Consider the following 27,170-nt stretch of genomic DNA (forward strand, 5'->3'; position numbering starts at 1 on the left):
CCTGGGGAGGGTTTCCAGCCCGCTGCTCTCATTGCAGGGCCTTCAGCCCCGGCCAGGGTGACATGGGCCAAATCTGGACATGGGGCAAGACCAAGCAGCTAAGCTCAGCGGAGGATTTAGTCCCCGAGCAGCACACACCACACGTGGGACAGCACCAGGTCCCACCCGGCTGCGCAGGAGCCCTCAGCACAGCTCTCCCTATGGGGACAGCAGACCTGCTGCGGGGGACAGGGACAAAAGCACAGGGCAGAGAGGGGACATGCAGGACAGACGTTTGCTCTTACATCGGTGTCTTGCTCGCTTATCTTGTAGGCGTGCAGCGTCTCCCTGTAGGCCTCCGGGAAGGGTGTCACCTGCAAGCAGAGCGTGGGGTGAGCCCAGCTCCGGGAACCCCTGGGGAAGGTGAGGCAGCTCCCAGCCCCTCTCCCCCATCCCCGTGAGCAGGGAAAGAGAGGCGAGAGCCGAGTCTCTGGAGGCGGCGAGCGCTCCCCGCAGCCGGCACGGCCGGGCAGATGCCGGCATCGGTCGGGAGGCAGCGGGTGCCGCAGGCAGCGCGGGATGTCGGTGCTGGAGCTCTCGCCCTGGCCCTGCCCGGTGGCTCGGATGAACGCGCAACCTCCCTCCCTGCTCCCAGCCCCGGTGCCCGTCGGATGAACGCGCAACCTCCCTCCCTGCTCCCAGCCCCGGTGCCCGTCGGCTGGGTGAGCCACGGGAATTAGCTGGAGACAACCCCTCCGCGGGACGCCAAGAGCTGAGTTAAAGAGATGCCTCGTGAATCATTAACCGCCTGGTGTATAACTGCCACCATTTCATAGGCAGGGAAACAAAGGCAGAAAGATTAAGCTGTAATCCCACTTAGCAGAGTGGAAACACCTATAAATCAGCAGCTGTATCAGGGGCTGTTTACCATCCGGCTTCTCTGTGAGTCATTTTCCTTTCCTGGAAATCTAAATTACTAATGGGACCTCAACAATTCAATGCCTCCAAGATCTTGAGATGAAAGGCATAAGATAGGAAGAAGGGGATCATTATTGCTAGAAAGCAAGACGCTACTTTAGAACCATTTAAAACTAATGGACAATGCAAATAGACCTGAACCTGGGAAATGCCCAGCGCAGCTGCAGGCAGAGCCTGGCCGATGGGGATGCTGCTGCCTCCAGGCAGGGAGCCCAGCCAGCGGGAGCATCTCAGCAGCTCCAGCTTCGCCCTCCAGCATGTCCCTGCTCCCCACACACAGCAGATGGAAACAGGCACCTTCCCCTCATCAGAAAACCCCAGCGATCGCCCGGCCGCTGCACGCTCGCACAGCCAGGAGATGCCCTGGGCAGCACGGCGGGGGCCCGCGGCCCCTCTGCCCGGGGCTCGCAGCACGACGGGCTGTGGGTTGCAGTGACCCAGAGACACGTTCCCAGGCGATGGGACCTGCCTGCACTTGGAGGTGCAGCCCAACATCAGCAGGGACATCCCCATGCTTTTGCAGCCCTCTCAGGGCTGGGGAGGAGAATGAGGCAGAGCCTCTGGGGGTAAAAAGCTGTTTCCTCTCCTTGTTGCAGGAGTTGTTGCTTTGGTTTAAGAGCCTCGGGCTGGATTCCTGTCTTTAAGTCATCTCACACCTTCTCCTTGCCTCATCAACACAGGACGCAAACAGAGGATGAGCAAAGCACCCGAGTCCAGCCCAAACAAGGATGAGAGTTCAGGACTGCCGCGTCCCCACCTCGTGCTCTCGGCACAAGGATTTACTGAGTTTTAATGGCTCATGGATGGATTAGCAAAGCCTGGGATGGACTAGCAGGTCCCCGAGAGCGTGATGTGCCGGAGCCGCATGGATGCTGGAGTCTGCATGAGTGGAAATGGCAGGAGGTGACCTCAGGGATGGAGCGCGGGACGGCTGGCGTGGCTGCCATGCACGAGCCATGCACGGCCCCGTGGCCGGAGGCTTACTTGCATGTAGAGCTGAGCCCTAGGGGAGGAGGTCTCCACCATCCTGTTCACCATACTGATCAGGGTTTCGCTCTCGCTCATCTGCGGCAGACAGGGAAGGAAAATTCAGAAGTCAGCAGAGATGTGCTCGTGTGCTGCGTGCTCGGGTGCCGTTGGAGCAGCGAGGCGGCTCAGTCCAGGAGCCCTCAGGGCATCGGGCTGCAAGATGCCACCTCCAAGAGATGTCCCAGCGGCTCAAGCCATGTGGGGACGGCTACCCCGGCTGTTGCTGCTCCCATTTTGTGCACTCAAGAGCATCCTGGGCTGGTTGCATGCCCTGAAAACTTTGTTGAGGGGAAAACACAGATAAAACTGAGCCAGCTCCGAGCTGGGCAGCAGCAAACTGCACACACAGACACCAGCTTGCACAGAGACGCCCACGGCTGCAGCGCACAGCGTGGTCCCAGCAGACAGACAGACGGGCCCTGCTCCTTGCGCTGACAAACGGCTTGGTGCCCTGCCCTCGTGGCAGAGCCGGGGCTGGGGTGACCCCGATCAAGGCGCAGACAAGCTCTGGGCTTAGGAGAAGGTGACAGCAGCGTCCCCCTCTCCAGTCCAGCAGCCTCGAGCAGCGGAGCCGGCTGGGAACGGGGTGCTCCTGTGGAGATGGCACATTATGGCCACGCTGCCAGGCAGGGCAAGGACGCGACGGTGTTCAACGTGCCTGTACCTCCCCAGAGCCGCAGCCTGTGCCGAGCCTTCCAGGGAAGCGGGACGGACCCCAACCCCGGGGGGGGTGAGGGCCATTCATACCCCTGCAACCCAGAGGGTTTTGCTGCTCTGGGTGCACTGCTGCCGGGGTGCGCAGCCAGCAGTGGCCTCAGGGTCCCTTGGTGCTGCACGGTGGGGTCACTCAAATCGGCAGCACCGGAGCTTCCCCGCTGCCTTTGCCTGCGGAATCGCTGCAGGAATCCGCAGCCCAGAGCGGACGACGCAAGGGAAGCCCCTCGCACCCCACGGCCAGGACCCTTGAGGTCCAAGGGGTGACAGCGGTTTAAGCACAAACTAGGGACCAAACCCTGACTGGGGGCAGGTCAGCAAGGTGGGGTGCAGCCGAGGGAGCCGTCCCTGCGACTGGACAAGCAAGGAGCGAGAAAATAAAGCAGCAAGCTGTTTGAAAAGAGCTACTTGACAGCGTCACTCCGAATTAGTCTCTCCAGAGGTCAGCAGGAGAGGAGGAGGAGATGCAAAGCCCTTTTAGGGAGTGTTTTAAAGAGCCTCGGATAGCAAGCATTGCTGCCGACGGCTGTGAAATAATCCAGAGAGCTTTTATTGCAGCGAGTGCTCCTGCCTGTCCTTGGCTCTGCTCCAAGGCAGACACAGATCTTGGCGATTACTGCACCGATGGAGATTTGCAGACTAATGAGATTGTCTCTGGAGCAGCTCCCTTAGTGCAAGCCTGGCTTTTGCAGGCAAGCGCCAGGGCTGCAGCACTGGCCGACAGCTCCTGTCCCCGGCTTCGACTTCAGCCGGTGCCTGCGGTTCCTACCCCACCAGTCCCAGGGGTCTCTCCCAGCTGGATTCCCCCCGCCCTGCTCCTGGGATGAAGTCAGTTCACAGCTTTCCTCCAAACACCCCCTGGCATGCAAAAAAACTGAGAGCTGCTGCTTTGGTATCAGTCCTGGTGGGCACCTCAGGCCCACCCTGCATCAAACAGGGCCAGCGCGTCACCGAAACCACCTCATACCCGTCCGGCTCCCCACGGCTCACCCAGCCACCCCTCGTGTGGGGGGCACCAGCCCTGGGACCCCCGCAGCAGCCCAGCTCGCACCGATGCCGGAGGCACCGCTGGGTGTGAGGACACTCCATCCAGCACGGCCACGCTGGCACCGTGCACCGGTGACCCGCTTGCCAGCACGGTGCAGACCAACCTGGGGAGGGTTTCAGAGCCGGCTGCCCCCCCTGCACTCCAGGGGCAGCTCCCCGAGGCCCCAGGCATGTGGGGAGCTGCCCCGGCTCCCCCCAAAACCCCCCCACCGGCTCCAGCACACCACACAGAACGCGCTGTCAGGGGGATTTTTCTGCCAAGCAATGAGCAACCCTACAGACGGGAAGGATGGAAGAAGCAAACCAACGACAACTCGTGCTGCTTTAATGCCAAGAAGGGTGAAGATGGATGTTAGGGGAAGAGATGCTGTGCTGGGAGGGAAGGGAACGCCGCTGGGGAGAGGGCACATGGGGACGTAAGCAGCGTGAGGCTTGCAGCCAGCTCTGCCTACCTGCTGGTCCAAATACTCTAGGTTTCTTTGCAACTGAAGGTCTAAAAGTTCATCCTACCAGGAGCCAGCAGGCATGCGGCAAGAAACGAACACACAAAACATATAAAAGAAGAAGCAAAGCGGTTAGGTGAAGGCTACGGAAATGCAAAGACCTCTCGGCCGGGGAAGCGAGGCACCTCCTTGGCACAGAGCCGGGAGAGCTGCCGTGGATGTGCCCTGCGGGAGACCCGCTCTCCTCCCGGCTCTCCCTCCCGGCTAACGGTGCCTCAAAGAGGCACGGCCCTTCCCCTGCTTCTCCGGCTAGCGAGGATGGATGGCAGCATGGGTGGCTTATGGTAACTCGTGCTTCTCCCTCCTCCAACGGCCGGTCCTGCCACACGGTTTGGGGACCGTGCTCTGCGGGGGGACCTCCTGGTCTCACCCCGCCGGCTCCAACCCCTCAGTGCTCTGAGGGGAAACACGACGCAGGAAAAAGCAGCAGCTGTAGCCAGAAGTGAGGAAGCGAGAGGGGGAGAGGTGCAGGGTGCGCGCCAGCCTCAGCCAGGGACCACCCTGGGGGGTGACAAGCCTGGGCCAGCATCACAGGGCGTACAGGGGTCCCAGGGTGTCCCACTGTCCCTGCAACCTGGGGGCTGCAGGGCAGGAACTGGGGGCCTTTCCACAAGGGTTTTCTTTCGGCACAGCTGGGAGCCACCAGAGACACCAGTTAAAGGACCTGCAGTCCTGACCTGCCCCAGAGCAGCCCAGCTCAGACCCGCAAAGCTGCCCCTGGAGCGGAGCGGTTCTTCCTCGGCTGTCCGAGCAAGGAGCCCCCGAGCTGGCCCACCTCCCCCGGGGGCTCTGTGCACCCCGGTCCGCCGGGGCTCACCCCCCCGGTGCCAGCAGCGTACATACGTACCATTTTGTCATGGACGGTGGGGGATGCCGGGTAGTGGTACGGATACATTCCCGCAGGGACGGGCCGTCTATCACCCAGATAGTCGTACTGAGGAAAGAGGAGACCCCCCCACCCCAAAATCAGAGACACGTAAGAGGTGTGCGAGAGGCCAGAAAGCACAGGCAAGGGCAGACCCCGGCCCCGCAGCAGGGTCAGGCCCCGCTTTGGGGCACGCAGCGGCAAGACAAGGACACCGGTGCTCCCTCTTCGGGAGCACATCACTCGTGGTGGCCCTGGACACCCCATCCCCATCCCATCTCCTCCTGTCCCATCTCTCTGGGCTCGCAGCAGAACAACCGCAACCCGGGCAGCTTTGCCGTAAGGCAAGGGAGGACCTAAAGCCATCAGCTGCTGCAAGCCATGGACTTGGTGGCATTTTGAGGCTGTGCATGCAGAAGGGACAAGCTGTGCTGCAGCACCCCTGCCCTGACGTCCCCGGCGAGGGTCTCCCTCCAACCCCGTGCACCCCGAGCGCCGACGGGCATTTACCTTTGGAGAACTGATGGACCGCCTCATCATGAAGGTGGTAGGGTCGGCGTAAATCTCTTCTCCCCGGGGCGGCAGCCGCTCGAAGCGGGCGCTGGGCGAGCGGACCGGGGAGTATACCCGTGCCCGGCTGTAGGAGCCCTGGCTGGGCGAGCGGGGCACGGAGCGGGAGCGGGGCTGCAGCGACATCCGTCGCAGAGAGCCTGAGGCTGCATCCATCTCGTCCAAGTAGGTCGGCTGCCTGCCGGGACCAGGCAGCCAGAGCGGGACATCTTGCCGGCCAAAACCGGGGTGCTCCTTCCAGTCGCGGAGCTGGTAGGTGCCCCCGTTGCGGAAAGAGTGCCGCTTGTCCTCCAGCGCCCAGGGTGGGCTCACCCGCTCGTAGGCGGGCATGGAGCAGATGCTGTCGGGGCGCACCCCGGGCGGGTAGTACTGGTAATCCTCGGGGTACTGCGGCGAGTAGGGGGAATAGTAGTCGGGCACCCGGCGAGACACGGGGTAAAACCTGGTGGGGCTGGAGGGGGGGGAAGAGAGCCGTGAGAGCCAGGCTGGTGGCCAAGGGGGTGCCTGGCCCCCTCGCTCCGCATCCGGGGGTCCCGGTGGGCAAGGACAGCCTTAGAGCAGGCAGCTCCGACACCAGCGTCTGGAAAGCTGGCTGGCTGGCATCCCGCCGCCCGGGGATCCTGTGGTGGCCTCCCCTCCAAAACCCACCCCGCTCGGCTTTTCGGGGTGTCCCACACACAGCTCAGAGCTGGCACGTGGGAACAGCCCAGAAAGGAGATTTTCTGACCCCAGGAGGGGAGAAAGTAGACGGGAAAAGCAAAAACATTCCCAGAGCATCACCTGAGGGGCAGCACCTGGAGAAAAGCAGCAGGACCCCCCTCTGTCCCCGGCCAGCCCCCCACAGCCCTCACCTCCGCAGCTCCTCGGGGGGCACGGCCCCCCGGCGCGAGTTCACCCACTGCTGCAGCTGCGTCATCGAGCTCTTGCGCTGGGCGATCTTCTCGGGGTTGGTGCGGGGGGCGAAGCCCCGGCGGTGGGCCACGCTCTCCCCATCGGGTGGGGGGTACGCGGTGCTGCCGGGGCGGCTGGGCGATGAGTACGGCCAGCCGTTGGGCTGCGGCGGCCGCTCCACGCTCGCCGGTACCCGGGGTGCCTCGGGGTAAGGACTGCTGGGCTCCGAGGGCATCTCCTGCCCGGCGATGCCATTGGCTTTGGCCAAGGGCTCCTTCTTGCTCTCCATCCTCTCCGACTTCCTTTCGATCTTCTCCGAGCCACGGCCGTCACCTTCCCCCCGGGTCTTGGCATTGGGGTCAGCTCTGGGGTGCTCGCGGTGAGTGGCGTTGCAGTGATGTTGGTGGTGTTTGCTGGGGGGGATGTTTTCGGAGTCTGGCTTCTCATGCCTGGGGGGTGCCGAGACAGGAGAGAGGGTTACCTTCCCTTTGCAATGCCCCTGGGGTGGCCGATAACGTCCTGTCCCTCCCTCAGCCTTGGGGGGGCCAATTCTCCCCCAGCTCTGTTCTGCAGAGGGACTCATGCTCCCAGAAGGACCCCGGCCACGATTCACGGCTCCCCCACCCCATCTCCAAGAGACCAGGGGAGAGGGACGGCATGGGGAGTCGGCGGGCGCTGACCTCTGGGTTGGGGGGATCTGCACCCGGGCGGCTTCGCCCATGGCTTGGATCCAGGACTCCTGCTCCTCCGTGTTCTCGGCGCTGAAGAAGTAGGTCCGAATGCCAGCGTGCTCGGCCTGGGGAGACAGGGACTGCTCGTTACTCGCCGGCATCTCCTCTACCCAGCACACCGTCACCTGCAGGGAGGCAGAGAAGTGGGGAGAGAGACAGACAGGAGGGTGAGAGCTCCATTTCCACCCCGACACGAGGTCCTGCCGCCGCAGGAGAAGCCAGGCACGGTCATTCCCCCCCCTGCCCGAGCCTCACAGCCAAGTGCATCCTCGCTGGCACCAAGGGGGAGGAAGGCTCTGCAGGCAGAGCCAGCGCCAGCCCTCATCCCCTCGCAGGGGATCCCCCGGGGCCACGAGTCCCCCGTGGTCACCCCCAGGGATGCTCAGGACCAGCCCTCCCCAGGGCCCCGCAGCAGAGGAGCAGCACCCCGGTGCAGGGGTTGCAGCACCGCAGCATCGAACTAGTCCCCACGGGGTGCACGGGGCCGGCGAAGGGTCCGCATCCCAGCGAGAGCGGCAGCGCTGGATGGAGCGTTATCATTCATGCAGGGTTAGGGGGAAGGTGGCTTCTTGGCCCAGACAACATTTTTGGGGGGAAAGGGGTTTGCTTTTGGTCCAAGATGTCGGTGCCTACTCTCCACCTGGAAGGTGCCAGAAGGCACGTCTGGCTATTTAGGGCCTTTTTGAAGCTTCCACCTTCCCCCTCTGTGGAAAGGGATGGGAGGCAGCGAGGAGGAAGAAAAGGGAGAAAGCAGGAGGTTTTGCCCCCTGAAAGACTTTCAGGGCTCAATCCCTTAAAAAATTAAAAAAAAAAAATAAAAAATGGGGGGTCCAATTAAAACCCTCCCTTGGGTTTCCATCTTCCCCTTCCCCAGAGCATGCAGCCACCGTGCCCAGGCACGGGGTCACCTCCTGCAACCCCCATGCACTCCTGCCTCTAAGAGCTCTACAGCCAGAGCAAAACATCCAACCAAACTGATCCATCCCCTGGATTAGTGCGAGCGGGGTGAGCGGAGCATGCCAGCAAGCCTGCGGGTCCCTCACCCTCCTGCATGCAGCAGAAACACAAGAAGGTACTACCTAGGTGGTGGCTGGGTGCTGGCGTGGTGGACGGGCACGAAGAGACCTCCTGTCCGGGGATCCTCGCCCGCGGAGAGAGGAGGAAACACAGACACGGGGTCAAGCCACAGCATGGCAGGAGCGCGGGCGCTGCGGCACAGACCTCTCCTGGCCATCGGGACCCTCTCTACCCTTCTCTGAACAAAACCATCCCCAAAACCCTCGCGGTGCAGATGGAAAGGCAGGCGTGCGCCTGCAGAGCTTGGTTCGCGGGCAGCAGCTTTGCAAGGCTCTTTCCCCACCAGTGTCACAAACCAAGAGAGACATTTCGACACCTCCAGGTCACTTCTTTGCTCTCACCTGCCGAAGCCGCAGGCAGAGACACCTCGCCGGCTGCCAGCATCGGCAAGGGCACACGGGAGAGCCCACGTGCGGCTCCTGGCTGCCGCTGCTGCTCGCCAACGCTCGCCCCTAAACCACGCTCAGCCGCAGCTTAAAGGCAGGCTTAAGGGTGGCAGCTACAAAAATCCATCCCTTAGATTGGAAAAACTCCTCCACAGCTCCCTGCGGGGACCCCAGGCACCAGCTCCCGCCACGCTCACGGGCGGGAAGGTGCACGCTGGGTTTTTGCACAAGTGTACACAAGTGTAAGCCAGCCTGTGCATCGATCCATCAACAAGCGAGTGCTAACACGACCCGCGACCGTGGGCAGCACGAGCAGCTGTGACGGTGAGGGCGCACGGTGATGCCGAAGGCACACGGTGATGCCGACAAGTGCCGTGCGGTGCCAGGGAAGCTCAGACCCAGCTCTGAGGAGCGAGGGAGAGCCAAGATCTGCCGCCGGGTGCGGGAGAGCCCCAGCTGCAGCAGCCGCCCTCCGCCTCTCGCTGCTCTCCTCTCCAACACCCACGGCAGCGCAGGCTGACGAGCAGCGACTCATTACGTGCTACCCCCTTGTAATTACATTTGCCTTTCCTTCGCACGCCACTCGAAGGAAGCTAAAAAAAAAAAAAAATTGGAGCTGGGGACACCTCTCTACGTCTGGCTCCGGGAGCCGAGAAGCGCCGCAGCAGCCGGTGGGGACAGGCTGGTCGGGAGCAGCGATGCGAAGGGGAAAGCGGGGCAGGGAGAGGGCCGAGAGCACTGCCGGCGAGGGCAGCGTTTCTGCTTGCCCTGCGCCCAGCACCTCCTCGGGTTGGGGGGCACTGCTCAGGAGCGGCTCAGGCCTGGGGAGGGGGTGATGACCTTGGAGAAGCTGCTTTGCCCCACGTGTGCCTCAGTTTCCCCAGCAGAAGGCACACCCGCACAGTGCGCAGGGTTTCCCCGGGGGGGGGTTACTGCCGTCACCCCTCTCCCCAGCTTGCTCCACGCCCCGTCACCGAGAAAGCAAGAAGAGGGAGCAGCGGGGACCCTGCGAGCATCACCGCCGCCCCAGTGCTCCGTCTTTTCCAAGCCCCGGCACAACCACGCACTGACCTTGAACGTGTGCTTTCTGCTGATGTTGTCGGAGGGCTGCACGGCCGCCACGCGGAAGCTGAGGAGGGGGATGCTGCCCAGGATGCTCTCCTCCTTCTCGTCTGGTGGGCAAACGCAGCGGTTACGCGTACGGAGGAGCTTGGAGCCCCGGCTGCCCCCCGGCAGAGACCCACGAGCTGCTGCGGGGACGCGAGCCCATCGCTCCCTTCCCGTGGGTGAGCAGGCGGGCAGGCCACCTGTGGGAAACCGCTGCCTGCCTGTTGCTCCCCGGCAGCTCTTCGTGGCTCTGCTGGGCTCGCACAACAGCCTGCTCAATTATTCATGCCCGCCCTCGGCTGCGCTGCCAGGGCTGAGCCCAGCCAGCTGCCAGGGAGGCTGGGGAAGGCGCCTGCATTAACCCCTCGGGTCCCTGGTGGGCCAAACACCCGCACAAAGGGGTGCTGTGCATGGCCACCGCTCCCCAGCGGGCTGTCACCTCCGGACCCCCTTTGCCCACGCCGGCAAAATCTGCTCCGAGCCTGCTAACAGCCTGGGTTTGCGTGGAGGCACCCAGCTGGTGGCCACTGGGTCCTGCTGGGGGGGGGGCCACGAGGTGCGGGGGGCACCCGGAGCGGGCACGCATTGCCGTACCTTTGTAGTAGAAGAGGCAGCGATCCACCAGCACGAACCAGCGCTTGTTCCACTGCTTCACCCCCGAGCTGGCCTGCGAGAGAGGGGCAGTGAGAGCAGCACCCACCCGGGGACGGGGTGCTGCCGCAGGCGGATGGGAAGGGGATGGCACGGCTCCGGGGGGGGACACCCGGCACGGCGGGGGCTCAGGTACCTGCTTGTAGAGCCAGCCGCTTTTGGTCACGGCGGCATTGGGGTTCCTCTTCATGGAATTGGAGCGCTTCCCGAAGGCAATGCCCTTACGGGAGGAGCGCGAAGCCTGCAGAGGGGGAGAGGAGCCGCTCAGTCCCCGGGGGGGCCCCCGACACCCCGTCTCCGCTGCCGCCTGCCGTGCTGAACGGCTCCGGGCACCCACCCGGCCTCCGGGGCGCTCTGGGGGCACCTCCGACACCATGGCGTGGTTGGAGGGCTCGCTGGTGATGGTCGCCGGTCGCTTGCCGCCCGCTTTGCTTGACATGTCCAAGGTCGGTCTGCGGCACGGGAGAGCTGAGTCAGCAGAATTGCATTTCTCCAGCCCGCGGGAGCCGTCCCCTGGCATCCCCACCCTGGGCACTGGGCCCCCATACCCCAGACCACCTTGGTCCCCCATCAAAACCCACTCCCAGGCCCTGAAACCAGGGGAGCTGGGAGCCAACCTACTTTTGCAAGTCAAGTCTTGAGTTGTCCTCGGGGACCTGTCCCGTCACTGGGTGCAGGAACGTGTTCCGCCTTTCATTGTGGCTGTAAGAGACAGCGGCGGGGCGGTGGTTAGCATCTCCCATCCCCGTCTCCCCCTCAGAAACCCTTTGCCTTTAGCACCACATTTGCTGCTCCGACCCCAGCATTTCGTTGTCCCACACCGGTGCTGGGGCTGGGGCTGGCTCCCTGAGCATCACCCTCCCCTACGCCCCCGCTAACCCCATGCTTCAGATCCGCTCGGCACATTTCATCGCCGTTTCCCAGAAAGCGTTTGCCTCGCTGGGAGCCGAAATGAGGTCTCTGGTGGCCAAGCCCTCGTTACTTCTGCTGGACATATCCCAGACATTACCATAAACCCCATTCAGAAGAAGTCTCTGCAGAAGCAGCAGCAGCAGCAACGGCCCGTCCTGGGCTGTGCCTGCAGCGACGTCCCCAGCGTCACATCCTCCCCTTCGGCTTTACTGCTTTTAGAGCCACTTGACAAAACGCCTCGAGTCGGGCTAAGAGCAGGGTCACCTGGCCACGCAGGGCTGTGCATCCCAAACATCAGCCCAGGACCCACCAGCACAAGCTGGTGCAGCTGGATCAGGCCCAGTGACGCTGGGGTGACGCTGGGGTGCAGCCAAAGGCGGCCACCGCCGGCGGTGCAGGACTCGCTGGCAGCACCAGGAGGAGAGAAGCAGGGCTTGGCTGGCAGCATTTGCCGTGTCCCTGCCCCTGCCCCATCCCGCAGAGCCGGTATTGCCGGGCACCCCAGCACCTCGCTGCTCCGGCTGGGGAACCTGCTCACACGCTGCTTCCCGGGGGCCCTCGCTGCTGGAGCTGTGGCAGGAGGAAAGGACGAGGTGCACCCACGGGTTCAGGGCTCCATCCCGAGAAGTTTGCGTTGGACCCCGTCCCCACGACGTCCCTTCTTCCCAAAGCTGCCGGGCACCGGGACACGGGTGCTCCCGGCCACCCGTGAAGCCAACACACCAACAGCCCGGCACGCTGCTGAACCTCCGCACGTCAGCAAAACAGGGGAAGTTTGAGCAAGAAAACGCAGCTGCCAAGACCATCCCATCCACACACACTTCACCCCGAACCTGGGCTCCAGCCAGGCTCTGAAGATATTAACCGCTTTCTACCCAAAAAAAGCCCTGCCAAGAGCTGCTCCCCCTTGCAAGTCCCATCCTGCACCCTGCCACGGATCTGCTCTCCTCCCCTAGCCCTCCCCTCGCTCGGGGTCACCTTAAAAATCTGGGCAATGTGTACGCACCCCACAACGAGGGGCAGTGCTCGCTCCCCAAACCCCCCCCAGCACCGCGCTTTTCTGTGCCATGACCGACACAAGTTATCTGTGGAGACAGCCTGCCCGGCCCACGCTCTGACAGCAGCAAAGGGGGTTTCTGCCACCCGGGGCTGGAGCCGCTCCTGGACCGTTTGCCCCCGGCAGGTGACTTTGGAGGGACGTAACGTGGGGGTCCGGGGGCAGGTCCCAGGTCCCCCGTGATGCTGACCCACGGGGAGGCTGCAAATGCCAAGCGAGCAACACCCCGACTGCGCCAGCCCTGGAAAGCGGAGGTCTGCTGGGACCCACCAGCCTGCCTGAACCCCAGCCGGGGGTGTCCCCCCAGCCGGGGATGTCCCCCCAACCCTGCCCACGACCCCGCACCGCAGCAGGTTTCTGTTCCCGCAGGCTGGACTCTCCCCCCGCCCTGCCGCCAAGCCCAGGACACCCACCCTGCTTTGCAGCCCCCGCAGCTTCTCCTGGCACCTACCCCGGTGCCTCCCCCCGCCCCAAGTCTGCCGCCACCCCCAGATGTGGCAAGACCCTGGGAAGAGCCGGGGAACCTCCTTTAAACCCCCCCTTGGCAGCAGCTCCCTCGGCTGACCCCGCTCCAGAAACTCCCGAGTTCACATCGCCTCCCAAGCACTGCAATGCAGCAGCCGCTGCCCGGGCTGAGGGTCCCCCACCACCATCTGCCTGCCGTCCCCGTCCCCCCCCGTCCCCCCACCAGCCCACCCCAGGGTCCTACCTCACCCGCCGATCCGCCCGAAACTTCAGCATGATGCCGGGGGCCCTCCCAGTTCAGCGCCGGCTCCCGGCTCCCACCATAGCAGCGGTGGGCACGGCCAGCCCCGTGCCGCCGGCCGCCACGCTACGAGGCGACGGCACGTGCCATGGGGGCAGCAACCCCACGCGGGCAGGGGGATGCCAGCAGCGGCCGAAGGGTCTCCCTGTCCTCTCCCGGGTGTCCCAGTCCCCCGAACCCTGCGCCGGTGGCATCGGCGTTCCCGGTAGCAGCGGTGGCGGAGCTCTCCGTGGGCTCCGGTGCAGCCGGGCTTGGCGAGCCCCGGTGTGCGACAGCCAGCCGGCGAGCGACGGGGACAAACAGCTCCCGCTCGCGTCCCCGCGCAGAGGAGAGGCGAAGGGCAGCGCTGCACACGCCGCCTCCCCCAGCCCAGGTGCAGAGCTGGGGAGCAGCTGGCGGCAGGCGAAGGGCGAGAAAGGCAGGATTTGGGGGCTGCCGGACCCCCCCCCCTCGCCCCGATCCGGCAGGGCAGCGGTGTGCGGGGGGCTGCTGCTCGGGAAGGGAGGGGGGGTGTCGTGGCGAGGAAGGCAGCCGCACTGAGATGAGCTCTGCCGCTGCCCTGGATTCACTGGCTGCATCCCTTCCCCCTGCTTCTGTCCCCAAACCATCCCAGTGCCCCCCGTGCCGCCGTCCCTTCCCCAGGTCACACCAAGAGAAAATCCCGGGGAGCAGGACAGGCACGTGCACCGATCACCGAACAACCCAGCAGCTGCAGAGGGGGGACGGGACCCTGCAGAGCATCCAGCAACGGGGCTTCAGCACCCCCAAAAGTCCGGGGAGCCCTTCACACCCCAGCAGCTTAAGAGTGGGGAGCCCTGGGAGCAGGATTCGGGGTGACCCACCCTCCGCCTGGGCACGGCACTTTGGAAAGCGAATGCAAATACATCAGGACTGTTATGATAATGCCTTGGGAGGGAGAGAAGGCAGCGCTGACATTTCAAAGAAACCTCCAAAGAAGGAAACAGAGCACAGAAAGCCAGCTGGCCTCCATCACGCTGCATCCCCGCTCCGCCAGCACCCTGGGACCACCTCAGGACACAGCCCGCCTGCCTGCGGTGCTGCTCAGCCCGGCCTCTCCCAGCCATTGCATCATTCACCTGCTCTTCCCGAAAACCGGTGCCCTGAAGTTACAGCTATGCCAGTCGGTCAGCCTGCGGCAAGCGGGGTCAGCACCAGTGCCCGGCTCAGGGATGCTCCTGTGGCACAAGTGGTCCCTGCCAGGAGGGTGGTGGGGAGCAGAGAGGGACGGGAACCACGTCCCCAGCACGGACAGAGGATGTGCCAAGGCAGCGGCATTACTGCTCCCAAACACCTAAATCCACCCCTTTAGGGCACCCTGCGCCGGAGCTGCTCTCTGGGCACGGAGGAGCTGAGCGGTGCCGCCGCTGCTCTCCCCGCTGGCACGCTGCCGGCCACCAGCCACGGGGCAAGACGCACACGCACGGAGAAACCAGCCCACCGCAACACCGGCGGGCAGCACCAGCTTCGTGCCGGCGTCCGCACCTCTGGCAAACCCACCGGCGCTGGCTGTCCCCACGTCCCCGCAGCAGCAACTCACCCGCTCCTCGGTCACCGCCACCCTCCGCAGCGAAGCAGCTGGGGGTCAAGGTCCCCCAACGGCCCGCGGGTGCGTGCCAGCCCTCCGCCATGCGACAAAGCCGATGCTCACCCGGTGGCGTGGCCGCCGTGGAGGAAGGGGAGCCGTCAGCCGAAGCTGTGGCCCCTTTTGGGGACAGCAGCCCCGGGGGACGGCGTGGCAGGAGCGGGAAAGGCAGCTCCTGGGTGCGCTGGACGGCTGCAGGTAGCAGCCGCAGCATCTACCCGCGGCTGCGCTGGAGGCACCGTCCCCCCCAGTGGCAGGGTTTCGCCCCCCGTCACCCCAGTTCAATGGCACGGGGGACTGTGCTGGGCTCAGGGGCCACTCTGGGAGCCTCTAACCCGGGATCAACCCTGGCTTTGCCAGCCCAGAGCAGGCGCCGTTCTCCCCGCACCAGCTGGGCTATTTCACAGTCATTAGTATCTGGGGGTGGGCAGGGACACGGCATCCTCCACAGCCGATCAAGCAGACACGCTGCAGGGCTCCGAACAGCAGCTCAGGGGTGGGGGGGGTCTCCCGGACCTCCCAGGAGAGCCGTGGGGGAGAAAAGTCAGTGCTTTTCCTCAGGGTAACCATCAAAGAAAAACCCTCTAAACCCCCTCTTGCTTTTTCATAAAGGTAAGGAGCAAGAGAAAGGAATAAATGCAATAACTGAAGAACAAAACTTTCACTCAATGCTGCTTTTCTTCCCCCTCCCCAAAGCTGAAGTTTGTCGAGAGCAGGACGACAACCTTCCTGGCTCCCCGCTGCCCTTCCACAGCTCATGAAGGTCACAGCTTTCCAGCTCTCTCAAACCACGGCTGGGGCAAAGCCCGAGGACCCCCACAGTCACCGGCACACTGCGTGGGTGCCCACATCACCCTGCGGCGTGAAAAAGAGCAGCACTGGCTGTAATCCAGCCATACCAGAGCAGCAGCAGGCAGGAGGGTAGGAGGATGGGCTGCTTTATAGCAGCTCTTTGCTGCGGCTGAGGGTGCGAGAGAGTTAATGTCACCCAGCTGGGAAGGAGCAGGTTGAAATAGTGACAGCAGGGAGCAATTTCCCTGCACCGGCTCCCGCCGGGGCTCGCTGCATCCAGGGTGCCTGCAGCCGGCTCTGGGGGAGCGGGTGCGGGAGCAGCGAGCCCCCAGCGCGCCTCGCCGTGGCGCAAAGCACCGGTGGGCGATGCCAGCCGTGCTTCTGCTGGGCAGGATTCCTGGCCGGCTGCCTCGGGACCCCTCCTTGTGAGGAAGGCGGGATGCACCAGCGGGGCTGGAAAAAGCCCACCGCGGGCTGGTGCAGGGTGCAGGGGGGGGTCCTCTCCAACAGCATACGGTGAATCCAGCTCCGCTGGCTGGACGCAGCCAAGCAGCCCCCAAAACCTCCCAGCGTGCAGCAGACATCAGCTAATGGGAACCATTCCCGCACCCCGGCCCTCCCCGGGGCGTCGGGGCTCCTGGCTGTTATCTGGCGGCTGCGAGGGCGGCGAGCGGGCAGGAGGAGGGGAGGCGCAGGCTCACCGCCCAGGCGCCGGAGCCTGCCAAGCGCTAAATCCAGAGCAAAGCAGCCAGGCAGGGGGGCTACGGGGAGCCCGAGAACCCCCTTCCCACCGGCCCTGCCCGGGCTGCACCGGTTGGGGTGCGATGCCGGAGCCGCAGGGCTCCCCTCCGAGCGCTCGCTACGGGCTAACATCATCCCTCCAGCTCCCAGGCTGGCTGTGTGCCAGGGGGATCCAACCGCCTTGTCCTCCCACGCCCCAACCCGAATTTCACCTCCGGCAGGCGCCTCGCCACCCCCATCGCCCCAGCCCCTCGGGGTGTGGGGGGGGGAGCTCGGGTGGGATGGAGGGGTTACCGTCACGGCTGCTTGGGCTCTGCCACCCCGGGACCGCGGCAGGCAGCAGCAGCAGGAGGATGAGGAGGAGGAGGAGGCAAGCGGCCAAGGCTGCCTGCAACCCCCCTCCGAAGCGATAATGAAAACCCTTCGTCTGGAGGTTTCACCCGTGTTCTCGGGGCGAGCGTCCAGGCGGCTCCCAAGCAAGGGGCTTGCGTGGCCACCGGCCAAACACGCCCTGCGCGTTGGCCTCCTTCCTCTGTTTTTCTAGCCCTTTCTTCACCTCTCCCTCTCCTCCCGAGCCACATCCCTCTCCTCCGACCGGAGCCCTTGAAAACCTTTTTCTCCCAGTTAACTGCAGCACTCAGCACCCACGGGAAGGGACGCGGGGTCACCCCATCACCCACGGCCCCTGCAAGGGTGCTGGCAGAGAAAATCCACCCTCAGATGAGCAAGTGCAAACTGCCAAGTCCCGTCTTGCAAGGGGAGCCCGGGGCAGGAGCAAATGCATTCTAATGCACTAATAAACCAGACCCTCCACACCCCCGGGGCTGTCCCGCTTGGCGCAGAGGGTGCACAGGGCTCGGCTCTGCCCCGCGGGGCCGGCGCAGCGCATGCTCGAGATGCAATAGGAAAGAAAAAATAAAAAAATTTAAATTAAATTCTGCAGGCGCAGCGCGAGCGGGTCTGGTGGAGTCACTGCAGCCAGGGGACGAGTGCCAGCAGCTCGGCTGCTCCAGCGTCTCTGCGCGGGGCCGTCCCCAGCTCCGGCTCTCTGCCGAGCGAGGCCCCGGGCTGCCCCATCGCTGCAGCTACTTCAACCCCCGTTGGATGATTCAAGCAGGAAAAAATAAAAACTAGCCCTGTGCGCTCCCCACACCCTCGGCAGGGCTGAGCTGGCTGTGGGGTGTCCTGTGCCAGCCCCAGCCCTGGCCAAAAGCCTGGTCCGCAACCCGGTGGGAAACGCTGCTCAGCGTGTCCGAATTGCCCTGGACTTGGAAGAGTTATATGCCAGCCCTGGGAGAGGGCAGAGAAAGGAGAGAAGGTTGGAGGGGAAGAGGAGACGGAGGCAGAGGCGGGATGGAGAGCTGCAAGAAACACTCCCATGCCTGGCCAGGCACCGCCACGGGCTCATTAGAGCCAACCGGCAGCCCTCAAAATCCCAGCGCCTGCCGGATTTGCAGCGAGATAGGCCTCTGGGATGAAAGCAGCTTGTGGGGACTCAAAAACCAGACCTCGGTGCAGAGCCGCACGCTGAGGTTTCCCTCCGGCCCATCCCCACGGTGCTGCCGGCTGGCTGGCTCCCGCTGCTCCCAGCATGGTAGGGACCGGCAGCCGGTTCTCCTCCATAACCTCATCCCTGCCCTAATCCCGGCCCCGCCATCCAGCTGAGCAAGCATTTCTGGCACTGCGTCCATCGGGGCAGGGGGCCAGAAGGCAGCGCAGCCCTTCGTGCTAACGAAACCAGGCTCCCGCGCACGCACAGCCTCCTCCCGCGCCCGGCACGGTGCCGGCACAGCGGCACAGCCGAGCAGCGCCCGTGCCCCTAACCACGGTGCCCGCCTGCCGCGCTCCCCCTCCAGTGCAACTGCTTCTGGGATGGGGCCAGGGAAGCAAAAGCAAAAGTTAATTTTGCCTCCTGCACTCGTCCGTGCCGGGCGCTGCTGTGAAACAGCCCCAAAACAAAGGGTGCTGGTCCAAGCATCCGTCCCTTCTGCCACCTCACCGCTGTGACAAACTGCCACACATCAGCTGCCACCGCCGATGTCCAGGCAGGGAGCACCCCGGCTCGCCGCCCACCACCGATGCCGGGAAAAAAGCCTCCCCGGAGCAAGCAGCCTCTGGCCGGAGAGCTTTGCCCCACGCACCTCGGGAGGGTTTCGGTGTGAGAGGCTGCAAGCCAGCGAGCACCGCGGCCAGGCCAGGCTTTACCACCGGCTCCTGCGAACGCGCTCTCGCCATCAACCCTGCGATTCCCCGTGGGAGCTTTGCCGGGAGGGAAGGCGGAAAAGCCTGAGCTGGATCCGGCTGGGAAGCAGCAGGGCTGCTGTGCCGGCCTTGCTGAGCCAGGGCAAAGTCCCCGGCAAGGGCAGATGGCGGCTCCCGCAAACCCACAACCCACGTGCAACGTCACCGTCGTCACGCAGCCGGGCTGGCGCAGGAGCGATGGTGGTGGCCCTGAGCAGGGATGTCCCAGCCGGCCAGGGTCCGTGGGGACGGACAGTGGGAGAAGCTCCCACCATCCTCGGCGCGGCAGAGCGGGACGGCCGGGAGCAGGGGGAAGTCAGGGGATTTCCAGAGAACAAAGCGGCTGCTGGCAGCCAGCATCGGCGGCAGCGGGGAGGGCGAGTCCCCCGCTCCTGCTCCAGCTGGGGTCAGGGAAAAGCATAAAAAAGCACCGGGAGTTTGTGTTTTATCTCCCTGGCAACCCCGGCTCCATCACAGGCATGGCTCGCAGGGGCGGCCCGGCCAAAACACGCTGCTGTGGGAGATGGAGAGTTCAGGGCAGGCACAGCAGCATCCCAGATACGTGGGGTGACGTTTGGGGAGCGTCACAGCCGTCTGACGGGGTGGTCCAGGACCCAGGGCAGAGCAGGTGACAAGTCCATGCCCTGGCAGCACTGAGTGCGTGGCCCTGCTTTAACCATGTCACTCCGTCGTCCCTTCTTGGGGACAGAACCCAAACGCCACGTCCACGGGATCGCCAGGCTCCCCAAGCCACCGTGCCCACGAGGGACAGGGCAGCCCCACGGCAGCCGGCAGCTCTCCTGCGGCATCACTGGCCAAGGATTCTTCCCCAGCCACGGGGTAGCCTGGGAACGGATCCCCCAGGGGACGAGCAGGGATGAAATCAGTCATGGAGACATGCAAACGCAGACTGCGGGGCTCGGAGGTGAGGGGTGGGAGGCTGCCGGCACACGGAGCCGGACCGCGGCAGACACCGAGAGGCACTGGGCACCAGCACGGGTGAGCGGACACAAGACATCAAGACCATTTATCGGACCAGGATGCAATCCTTCAGCCTCTCCCCCCGCACTCCACAGCCTCCTACAAATCTGGAACCACTGTGGGGCTGCAGACCTTCCCTCTCCCTTGGCCCAGGGCTGGGGTGGCAGGGTCCCGGCTGGGCTCGGCGCTGCTGCCGAAACCCGGCCAGGGGGTACGGAGGTGCCTGGGCAGCTGCGACACCTCCGCCAAAGGTGATCCACTAATGCAGCCTCCAAGCCGCAAGCCGGACCCAGACCTGGAGGGTTTAAACCTCTTGCTAAGCTCTTTAAGAAACCACTTCCAGTGGGCAGAAATACCTGTCCCGAGCAATCGCTGGTACGAGGCATCAAACAAACACAGCCCCAACCCCTCCCCAGCCAGGTCAGGTCAGGAGCAGGGATTATGGCAGCGGCGCTGGGGAAATCCTGCTGGAACAAATCCTCAGCACCTGCTTAACCCATTGCACATGATAATCACACCGGCGTCCCGACGGCGACGGGCGACGCGGTGCCCTCCCTGCCGTGCTCCGCGCCTGCCAGATATCCAGCCGCGTCCGTCACCGCACCGGCTGCCCTCGGGTCCCCCGGCTGCTCTCGGCCACCGCCGGGCACCGGCCGCAGACAATGGCCCATGTGTGCCATGGCCGGGCTCTGTGCCGATGCCGCACGCACGCACGCACGCACTCACCGGTGCCACCGCGCATCCCCTCCGCCCACGTCCGCTTGCCAAGCCGGTGGCTCTCCCACAGCCGGGATAGATGATTTCCTTCCAAGCCCACGGAGACCATCATTGGTATCAATCATTAACAGCCACGGCAGCTGCCGGCAGCCTTAACCCCCTCGGCACCACGCCGCTGCGGGACGAGCATGGGAAGGCATCCTTTGCTCGCGCTGAAAGCCCCTTTAACGGCACCGCGGTGCGGCAGGCCACTGCAGCCCAACCCGCCGGGGATGCAAAGGGGTTTCCAAGGGGCTCTGCACCCCCCATGGACCCACGGCCGTTCCCACAGCATCATGTCTCTATGCACCCCAAACCGCTCCCTCGGCACCACGGGCCTCGGGAGCAGCCCTGCCTGCTTCCCGTGCAGCCCCAAGGGCCGTATCCTGCCTCTGTATCCAGCCGAGCCATGAGCAGCTCAGCCTGGTGGGAGCTGCATGGAGACCCTGCTTTCCCCCATCCTTGGGGGCAGCTGGCAGCGTTCATCGGGGGGGCTGAGCCCCTCAGCCCTCTGCCCCCCCCCAGGAGCGGGGCAGAGGGCTGCTCCCACGGCTGCCCACGGAAGCCGGAGGCACATCCACCGCATCCTCAGTGCGGGAGCCCGGGCAGGACAAGATGTCTCAGCTCAGGGGACCCGGAGCTCTCCCTACACATAGCTTTTCCAAGGAACATCAATGGCTGTAACTTCATCCGAGCGTGTTTACAACCCAGCCGCGGCTCTTGGCTCCCTTGGCCGTGCCGGGGGCCGGCTTGGCTCCCGAGACTGCCGCTCAGCCGGCGCGCGGTGCTGCCAGCGCCCTGATGCCAGGGTCTTCCGCATGCTGCGGTCCCCAAGAGGTTGTCCGGATCACCACCACATGCATCCCCATGGAGAAGAGGCACAGGGGCTGTTCCTATGTCTGAGGTCTGGGAAGCGGATGGACAGATGTCCCTGTCACCCCCCCTGCCACTAGCCGCGTTACCCAATCTGCAAAGGAGTTGAATGATTAACCTCCGGCCGTGCCGTCGCCAGGAGCTGGCAGAGCCCTGCTCTGCCCATGCACAGCCCCGGGGCACGACGGCACCTGGGGAGCAAACCCCTATTCCCCCCCCCCACCCAGCCCCAACCCAGACGGTGTCACCGGCCCCCGCTGCCCCAGGAGCATCCCATGCCAGGTCCTGGAGCCGGGACAGGTCCGGCTCCGCCAGCCCAGAGCAGCCACCGCGTCCCCCTGCAAATGCAGAGGGGGCACAAAAAGGGCTCAGCTCCTGTCCTCGTCCCGGCTCCCGTGGGTCTGGAGGTACTCACAGCCCACGACGCCCAGCTGGCACCGCAGCCCAGCTCCGGCTTTCGGACACCGACACGCAGCTCATTTCGCTTTCTCCAGCTCCGGCTGCGGCCCCGGGGGCGTCCGGGCTGCGAGTGCTCATAAATAGCCTTGGACAAACATCTGCACGGCACCACCCCGCGCAGGCTGGAAAGCGGAGGGCTGTTGTGGGGATGGTTTTAATCATGATATAAGACCATCAAATGGCTAAAAAAAACACAGATGGGAATGAACTGTAAATAAGTGCAGACACAGCGGCCGATAAGACCTGCTGGCAGCGGGGCTGGGCTCGGCTCCCCCTGCCCGTGATGTGCGCGGCCCCTTTGCATATGGGCACGGCTTTTGAATTTCCCATTCCCCACGCCCACGCGGGACGCAAAACCACAAGCTCCTTGCAAACAACCCCGAACTGGGAGCACTTGGAGGGCGCGGAGCCCAGAGCAGGGTACAGCGATGCTCACAGGGTGCCAAAATTAAGTGTCCCCCTGCTCCCGGCAGTGAGTCTCGGGGCTCTGGAGTCGGGCGCTGCTATTCCTACTCGCCTTCGAGCCCACTGGGACAGGGAGCGGGGGTAAGTCCCAGCCTGGGCTCGATCAGCCACTGCAGGTTGTGCCGCTCCCTGCAGAGGCTCTTGATTGTTTTTGTCTAAATTACCAATTTTCCGCTGTTGGATCTCTCATGGGCAGCTCTCACTCGAGTGCTTTAGCAAATGGGTGCGCTCATACGGATGAAAAATAAAGTCGTAAATGCAGCACCCCAGGGTGCGGGGGCATGACACGACACGTTAGCAGAGCAACACCGACATTGCCAGCCTGCGTGGCCCCGCTGCCACCGCGGGACCCTGGCAGAGCGCTGCCGGCACGCTTCCCGCAGGCATTTGGGTTCGGGGAGGCTCTGGGTTAGGGGGTTGCGGCAGCTCTGGTTCTGCCCCAGCTCACGAGCTTCACCGTGCCGCTGCCAGCCCTCCAAGTGACTCACCGGCTGCTCTGCGCCCCGACCTCTCGCAGTCAAGTCCCGACACATTCGGCACATTCCTGGCATAGCTGGCTGTGCCGGGCTGTGCCGGGCCATGCCGGCACGGAGCCTCACACCTGCCGGAGAAGCAAGGCTGGGTGGATGCCAGCAGCACACTCAGGTCTCTGCAAAGATGCTCATGCATCTCAGGGCTTCGTCATGGTCTGATAGCCACGACGGCCCAGCGTGGCCACGTGTCCCTGTGGGGATTTAGCCCTGGGCAGGAGCAGCTCAGCTCTGCCTCCTGTGCCACGGCAAAGATGGACCAGTCGGCAGGTTGTCATCGCGGGCAGCCCGTCATCCTCCCCAGCAGCATGACTACCGTCCCAGTTGCCTTCCTCACGCAATGCCACACTTCCCTTACGTCGGCATGGGTGTGATGCCGGTATATGGGGAAACTCTCCATTTTTAGGTCGGATCCTGTACCTTCACAGGCCTCGGAACAGTTTGTAACCGAGCGGTGACGCAACAGCGCACGCGTCTCGGTTGTGCAAGTGCATTGCACCAAGTAGCTCCCAAGGACGGGGTGAGCACTGGCTCCGGGCAGCTCGGGGCTGGCCGAGGATCTCTGACCCCGCAGCCGTCTGCAGTGCATCCCACAGCCCTGGAGAGCAGCCCGGGATCACGGTGTGGGTGCCAGCGGGTGCAACATGCAGAGCAGCCAAAAGCGGCGGTCCTGAGTGCCCGGGAACAGCCACCACGGTGGGGATCCACCATGGGCAGGAGCTGAGTCTGGCACCTACGGATGCCTCCGATTCCTCCTGGTCCCAGCACTGACGGCCCCCAGCCCCAAAGCTGCCCGGGCACATGCCCATACCACCGGCCTCCGTGTACAAACAGAGCGGGAACCAAAGGTCCCCCAAACCTGGAGGCTTGTTTTTGAGCAAACAGACCAAAACAAACACGCACAGGCCCCCTTCAGACCCCAGGCACGGGCTCGGGATCCGCTGCCTTTACCGAGCTTGCCTCCACCTCTGGCAGTGGTGCCATGCCGGTGTGGGGCATCCCTTGGGGGGGGGAAACCGCAGCCGACCCCCTGAGCCCTGTGCTGAGCTGAGGCAGCCAGAATAGGTCTCCAAAAGAAGAGATAAATCAGCGTGTCAGGGCTCTGTGCACTGCATCCCAGCGGTCCCATAAACTGCAGCTGACCAAGGCACTGGGCCCCGCTGCCGAGCTCGGAGCGGCTCCGCACCAGGACACGGGTGCTGGGGAGCCAAGCGCTGCCCGTGGCCCCGGGGTATCTGCCAGCTCCTGTCCCCAGCACAGCCGTCCTGGGGCACAGCCTCCAGCGGGCAGGTTCCTGTTAATACCCACCAAGAGCTCGGCTATCTGCAGGTGCTTGCCGTATCGAGCCATTAGCCTCCTCCACCAGCCATTAACTCTCAGCCCAGCCATTAGCACCAGCGCCAGGACGTGCGCAGCAATTCCGTCGCTGCCCTCGGATGGGACGGCCCCGATTTTATTGCTGTCTCCAGCCCACCACACCCTGGTGTGGCAGGGCCATGGCTGGGGCAGACGGGCACAGCTTCCCGGTGAATCACTGGTCATTCCCAGCTTCCCAACCGCGTTGTAATTAGCGCACGCAGCCGACAGCAGCCCTGGGGGGCAGCTGCAAGGGAAAAGCAAGGGATTTGCTGGGGGAAAAGCAGAGGGAGCTGCAAAACCCTCTGCACCCGCCAGACAGGACCCTCAGAGTGTCCCGGGATGGTGCAAAGTCAGCGTGGGGACAGGGCGTGCCTCTGTGCCACCAAACAGCCCTCGTCTTGTTCCTCATCCCCCTCCCCGCAGCCACCTCCACAACGATGCAAACGCCACGGGCGAGTTTAGTAGCGCGGCGTTGGCTCTGCAGAACGAGATCTTTCCCTGAATGAAGTTTAGTCACCGTGGGATGTTTCCAATTGGAAATCAGGACAGTTCCAGGCTGAACGCACGCCAGCTTTCCACTTCCCAGAAATCCCATTTGCAAGCGAGCCTGTTGCCAGTTCCCCCTTTCTCCCCCAGCATCACGTAAATAAATGCCGCCCCAGCTTTCCCTCCGCCCCGGCGGGGAGATGCAGCCTTTGGGCTCCGGCTGCGGCACAGCCCAGCCCGGCCGCGCAGCCTCCGGCTCCAGCCCCGCGTCCGCTGCCGTGCCCGGGGAGGGAAGCCGGTGGGACGGGAGTCGCTGAGCCGGGCTGGCGCTGGAGCCCGGCCAGTCCCAGCCCGGTAAGAGCCCTTGGCGATGCCTTCGCTGCCGGCGGCGCAGCCGGATGAGCCTTTTGCCGACGTACCTGCCCACAGCGTCCCCCCAGGGATGCTCGCAGGCAGCTGGGGCCGGGGACCTGCATCAGGTTTAGTCGAGGGGAGCAAGCGCGGTGGCTGCCCTCCACAAGGAACTGGTTTGCTCAGTGCTGGGAAGAGCTGGAGGCTTGTGCTGAGTTTCCAGAGGGCAGAGATGGGCCGATACACAAGAAGAGCAGTTGGGCGCCGGAGAGGTGGGAGATCCCTTCGCCGGGTGCCTTCTGCTTTCCTGTGGGTTTGGGTCAGGGGAGGATGTTCCACATGCACAGAGACCAGTGTCCCCAACCCAATCTGGCCCAGGAGTCACTGGGAATCAAGGGAACGGACAAGGGAATGTGATCACAAACGTCAACTCCTTAGGAAACCAGTAAGTGGAAAAAAGCCAGCCGTGCGCTTGACTTGCCCTGATGCGTTCTCCCTCCCCACGTGTCTCCCTGCCCCAGCAGGATGGAGGAGGCACCGCATGGGGACCACAGAGGTGACATCCCAGCTCTGCGCTGTGCTGGACATCGCCAGAAGCTGCTAAAGGTCCTTCCTTGTCACAAAATTAATTAGTGGCCCTGCGGCACTGGGATGGAGTGAAGGACATGCCGCCGAAAGGAGGGAGCGCTTTGCTCCAGACCGGAGCCTGGTTCTTCACCCACCATTGCTGGAGCAATAGGGGAGGAAGGAGCAGGATGGTGCCAGGATCAGGCTCAGCTACGAACCCACCGCCCTGCCAGTGCTGGAGAGCAGCGGGGAGATCACTCCCATCTCCCGAGCATCCCCACAGATGGCTGGGAGCAACGGGATGGAAACCACAGCAATCCCGTGCTGCGGACCAAAGAAGACCTACAACAGCCACGCACTGCTGCCAGCTGCCGAACACGGGCTGAGGCACCCGCTGCTGCCCAGTGCTGGAGCATCCTCCGGCCCTTGCAGGGTGCTGGCGTCACCGGCCCTCCTGGCTGCTCTATGAGATGGCAGCGGCTCGGCTGGAGGGTCTGGGGAGGAAAGGGCTTTTCCAGGGTCTGGGAAAGCAGAGGGAAGGCATGGCAGGGTACAGCAGAGGGTATAGCAGGGTACAGCAGGAGGTTGCTTTAATAAAGCCTCTTTTAAAACATCCCTTTAAACAGAACAAAGCAGGCGATGCAGCTGGGTCTCTCCCCCAGGAGGAGAGGTGATTTTAAGCAGTGCTTCCAGGTGATCGCAGCATTATTCCCCAGCTGGCTCAGCTAAGGGCAGGGACAGCAGCTCGCCCAAGCTTCACAACCAGCCCATGGCACAGGGCACGGGCACAACCCCTACCAGCCACGAACTGCCGGGTGAGCAGGATCCCACCCCGCATCCCGGCTGGAACGGCTTGGGTGCCTCTGCCCCACTCCCAGCTCTGCCAGCCTTATCGTGCTGCCACACCTTCCATTTAGCTCCCTGCAAGGAGTTTAACCCCTGGGAGAGCACAGCCGGGCTTTCCCGCGCGCCATGTCCGTGTCCGTGCCCGGTGGGACGCGCTGCTCGCCCATGGGCACGGTGCAAACGCCTCTACCGTGCCGACGTCGCGCGCCGCGTTCACGAGCCACCCTCCCCACGAGCCCTTGCCCCGTGAGCGGCTCTGTAGCCGTCCTCCAGCAAAGCCCAACTCGCTGGCTGCCCCAGCCCAGTGCAAACCCTTCCAGCATCGCCATCCCCTTTGCTCCAGCCCTGGAGGCTCTTCCTCCATCCCCCCCCACCGATCCTCTCCTTACCCCTACCATGGGCCAGGCTGTAAGGACAGAGCACCCACAGTTGGCTCAGCGTACCTGCTCGTCGAGCGCTGCCGGGGCCACGGCACCGGCCGTGGGGAGGGCGGTGGGCTCGGTGCCGAGGCGGGGAGCCCCGGGGTGGCGGGGAAGGGGGGGAGAACCGTCGGTCGCCTCTGAAAGCTGCCACGTCCGAGTGTGGCAGGGACAGCCGGGCTGATAAGCGAGGTCTGAAATCTGAAACTGTAGGTTGGCTCCTTCCTATATAAACAGGCGCTCGCACATAACACACACACCCCCCCATGCGCGCCGGCTCTCACGCCACTCCCGCTGCTCCCGGCCACGCCAGGCACCCGCCAGCCCTCTGCCGGGGACGGCCACACCGTCCGGACGGTGGGTACCGCTGCCAGACCCCCCTGCCACCAGTCCTGGCCCCCAACGCGCTGGTACCGGCTCAAAGCGAAGCCTGATGCT

General features: G+C 64.2%; 1 protein-coding gene across 16 annotated transcripts in view; it reads right to left on the bottom strand.

The window, feature by feature from the left end:
• Positions 1–27,170, bottom strand: part of PLEKHA6 (pleckstrin homology domain containing A6) — a 52,086-nt gene that overhangs the window by 9,647 nt on the left and 15,269 nt on the right. For 5 of the 16 annotated variants that reach the window (XM_052815231.1, XM_052815241.1, XM_052815235.1 and 2 more), the window contains exons 2-12: positions 11,150–11,230; positions 10,665–10,980; positions 10,472–10,544; positions 9,842–9,942; positions 7,257–7,432; positions 6,537–7,025; positions 5,626–6,136; positions 5,098–5,184; positions 4,200–4,253; positions 1,942–2,022; positions 285–353 (exon numbers count right to left, since the gene is read on the bottom strand). In XM_052815231.1, the coding sequence (XP_052671191.1) occupies positions 285–353; positions 1,942–2,022; positions 4,200–4,253; positions 5,098–5,184; positions 5,626–6,136; positions 6,537–7,025; positions 7,257–7,432; positions 9,842–9,942; positions 10,472–10,544; positions 10,665–10,967 (1,944 nt within the window). In that variant the 5' untranslated portion in view covers positions 10,968–10,980; positions 11,150–11,230. The other 11 variants (XM_052815242.1, XM_052815237.1, XM_052815245.1 and 8 more) reach the window with 11 other exon arrangements.

The sequence above is a fragment of the Harpia harpyja genome, chromosome 19, assembly GCF_026419915.1.
Source record: "Harpia harpyja isolate bHarHar1 chromosome 19, bHarHar1 primary haplotype, whole genome shotgun sequence".
NCBI classification, from domain to species: Eukaryota; Metazoa; Chordata; class Aves; order Accipitriformes; family Accipitridae; genus Harpia; species Harpia harpyja.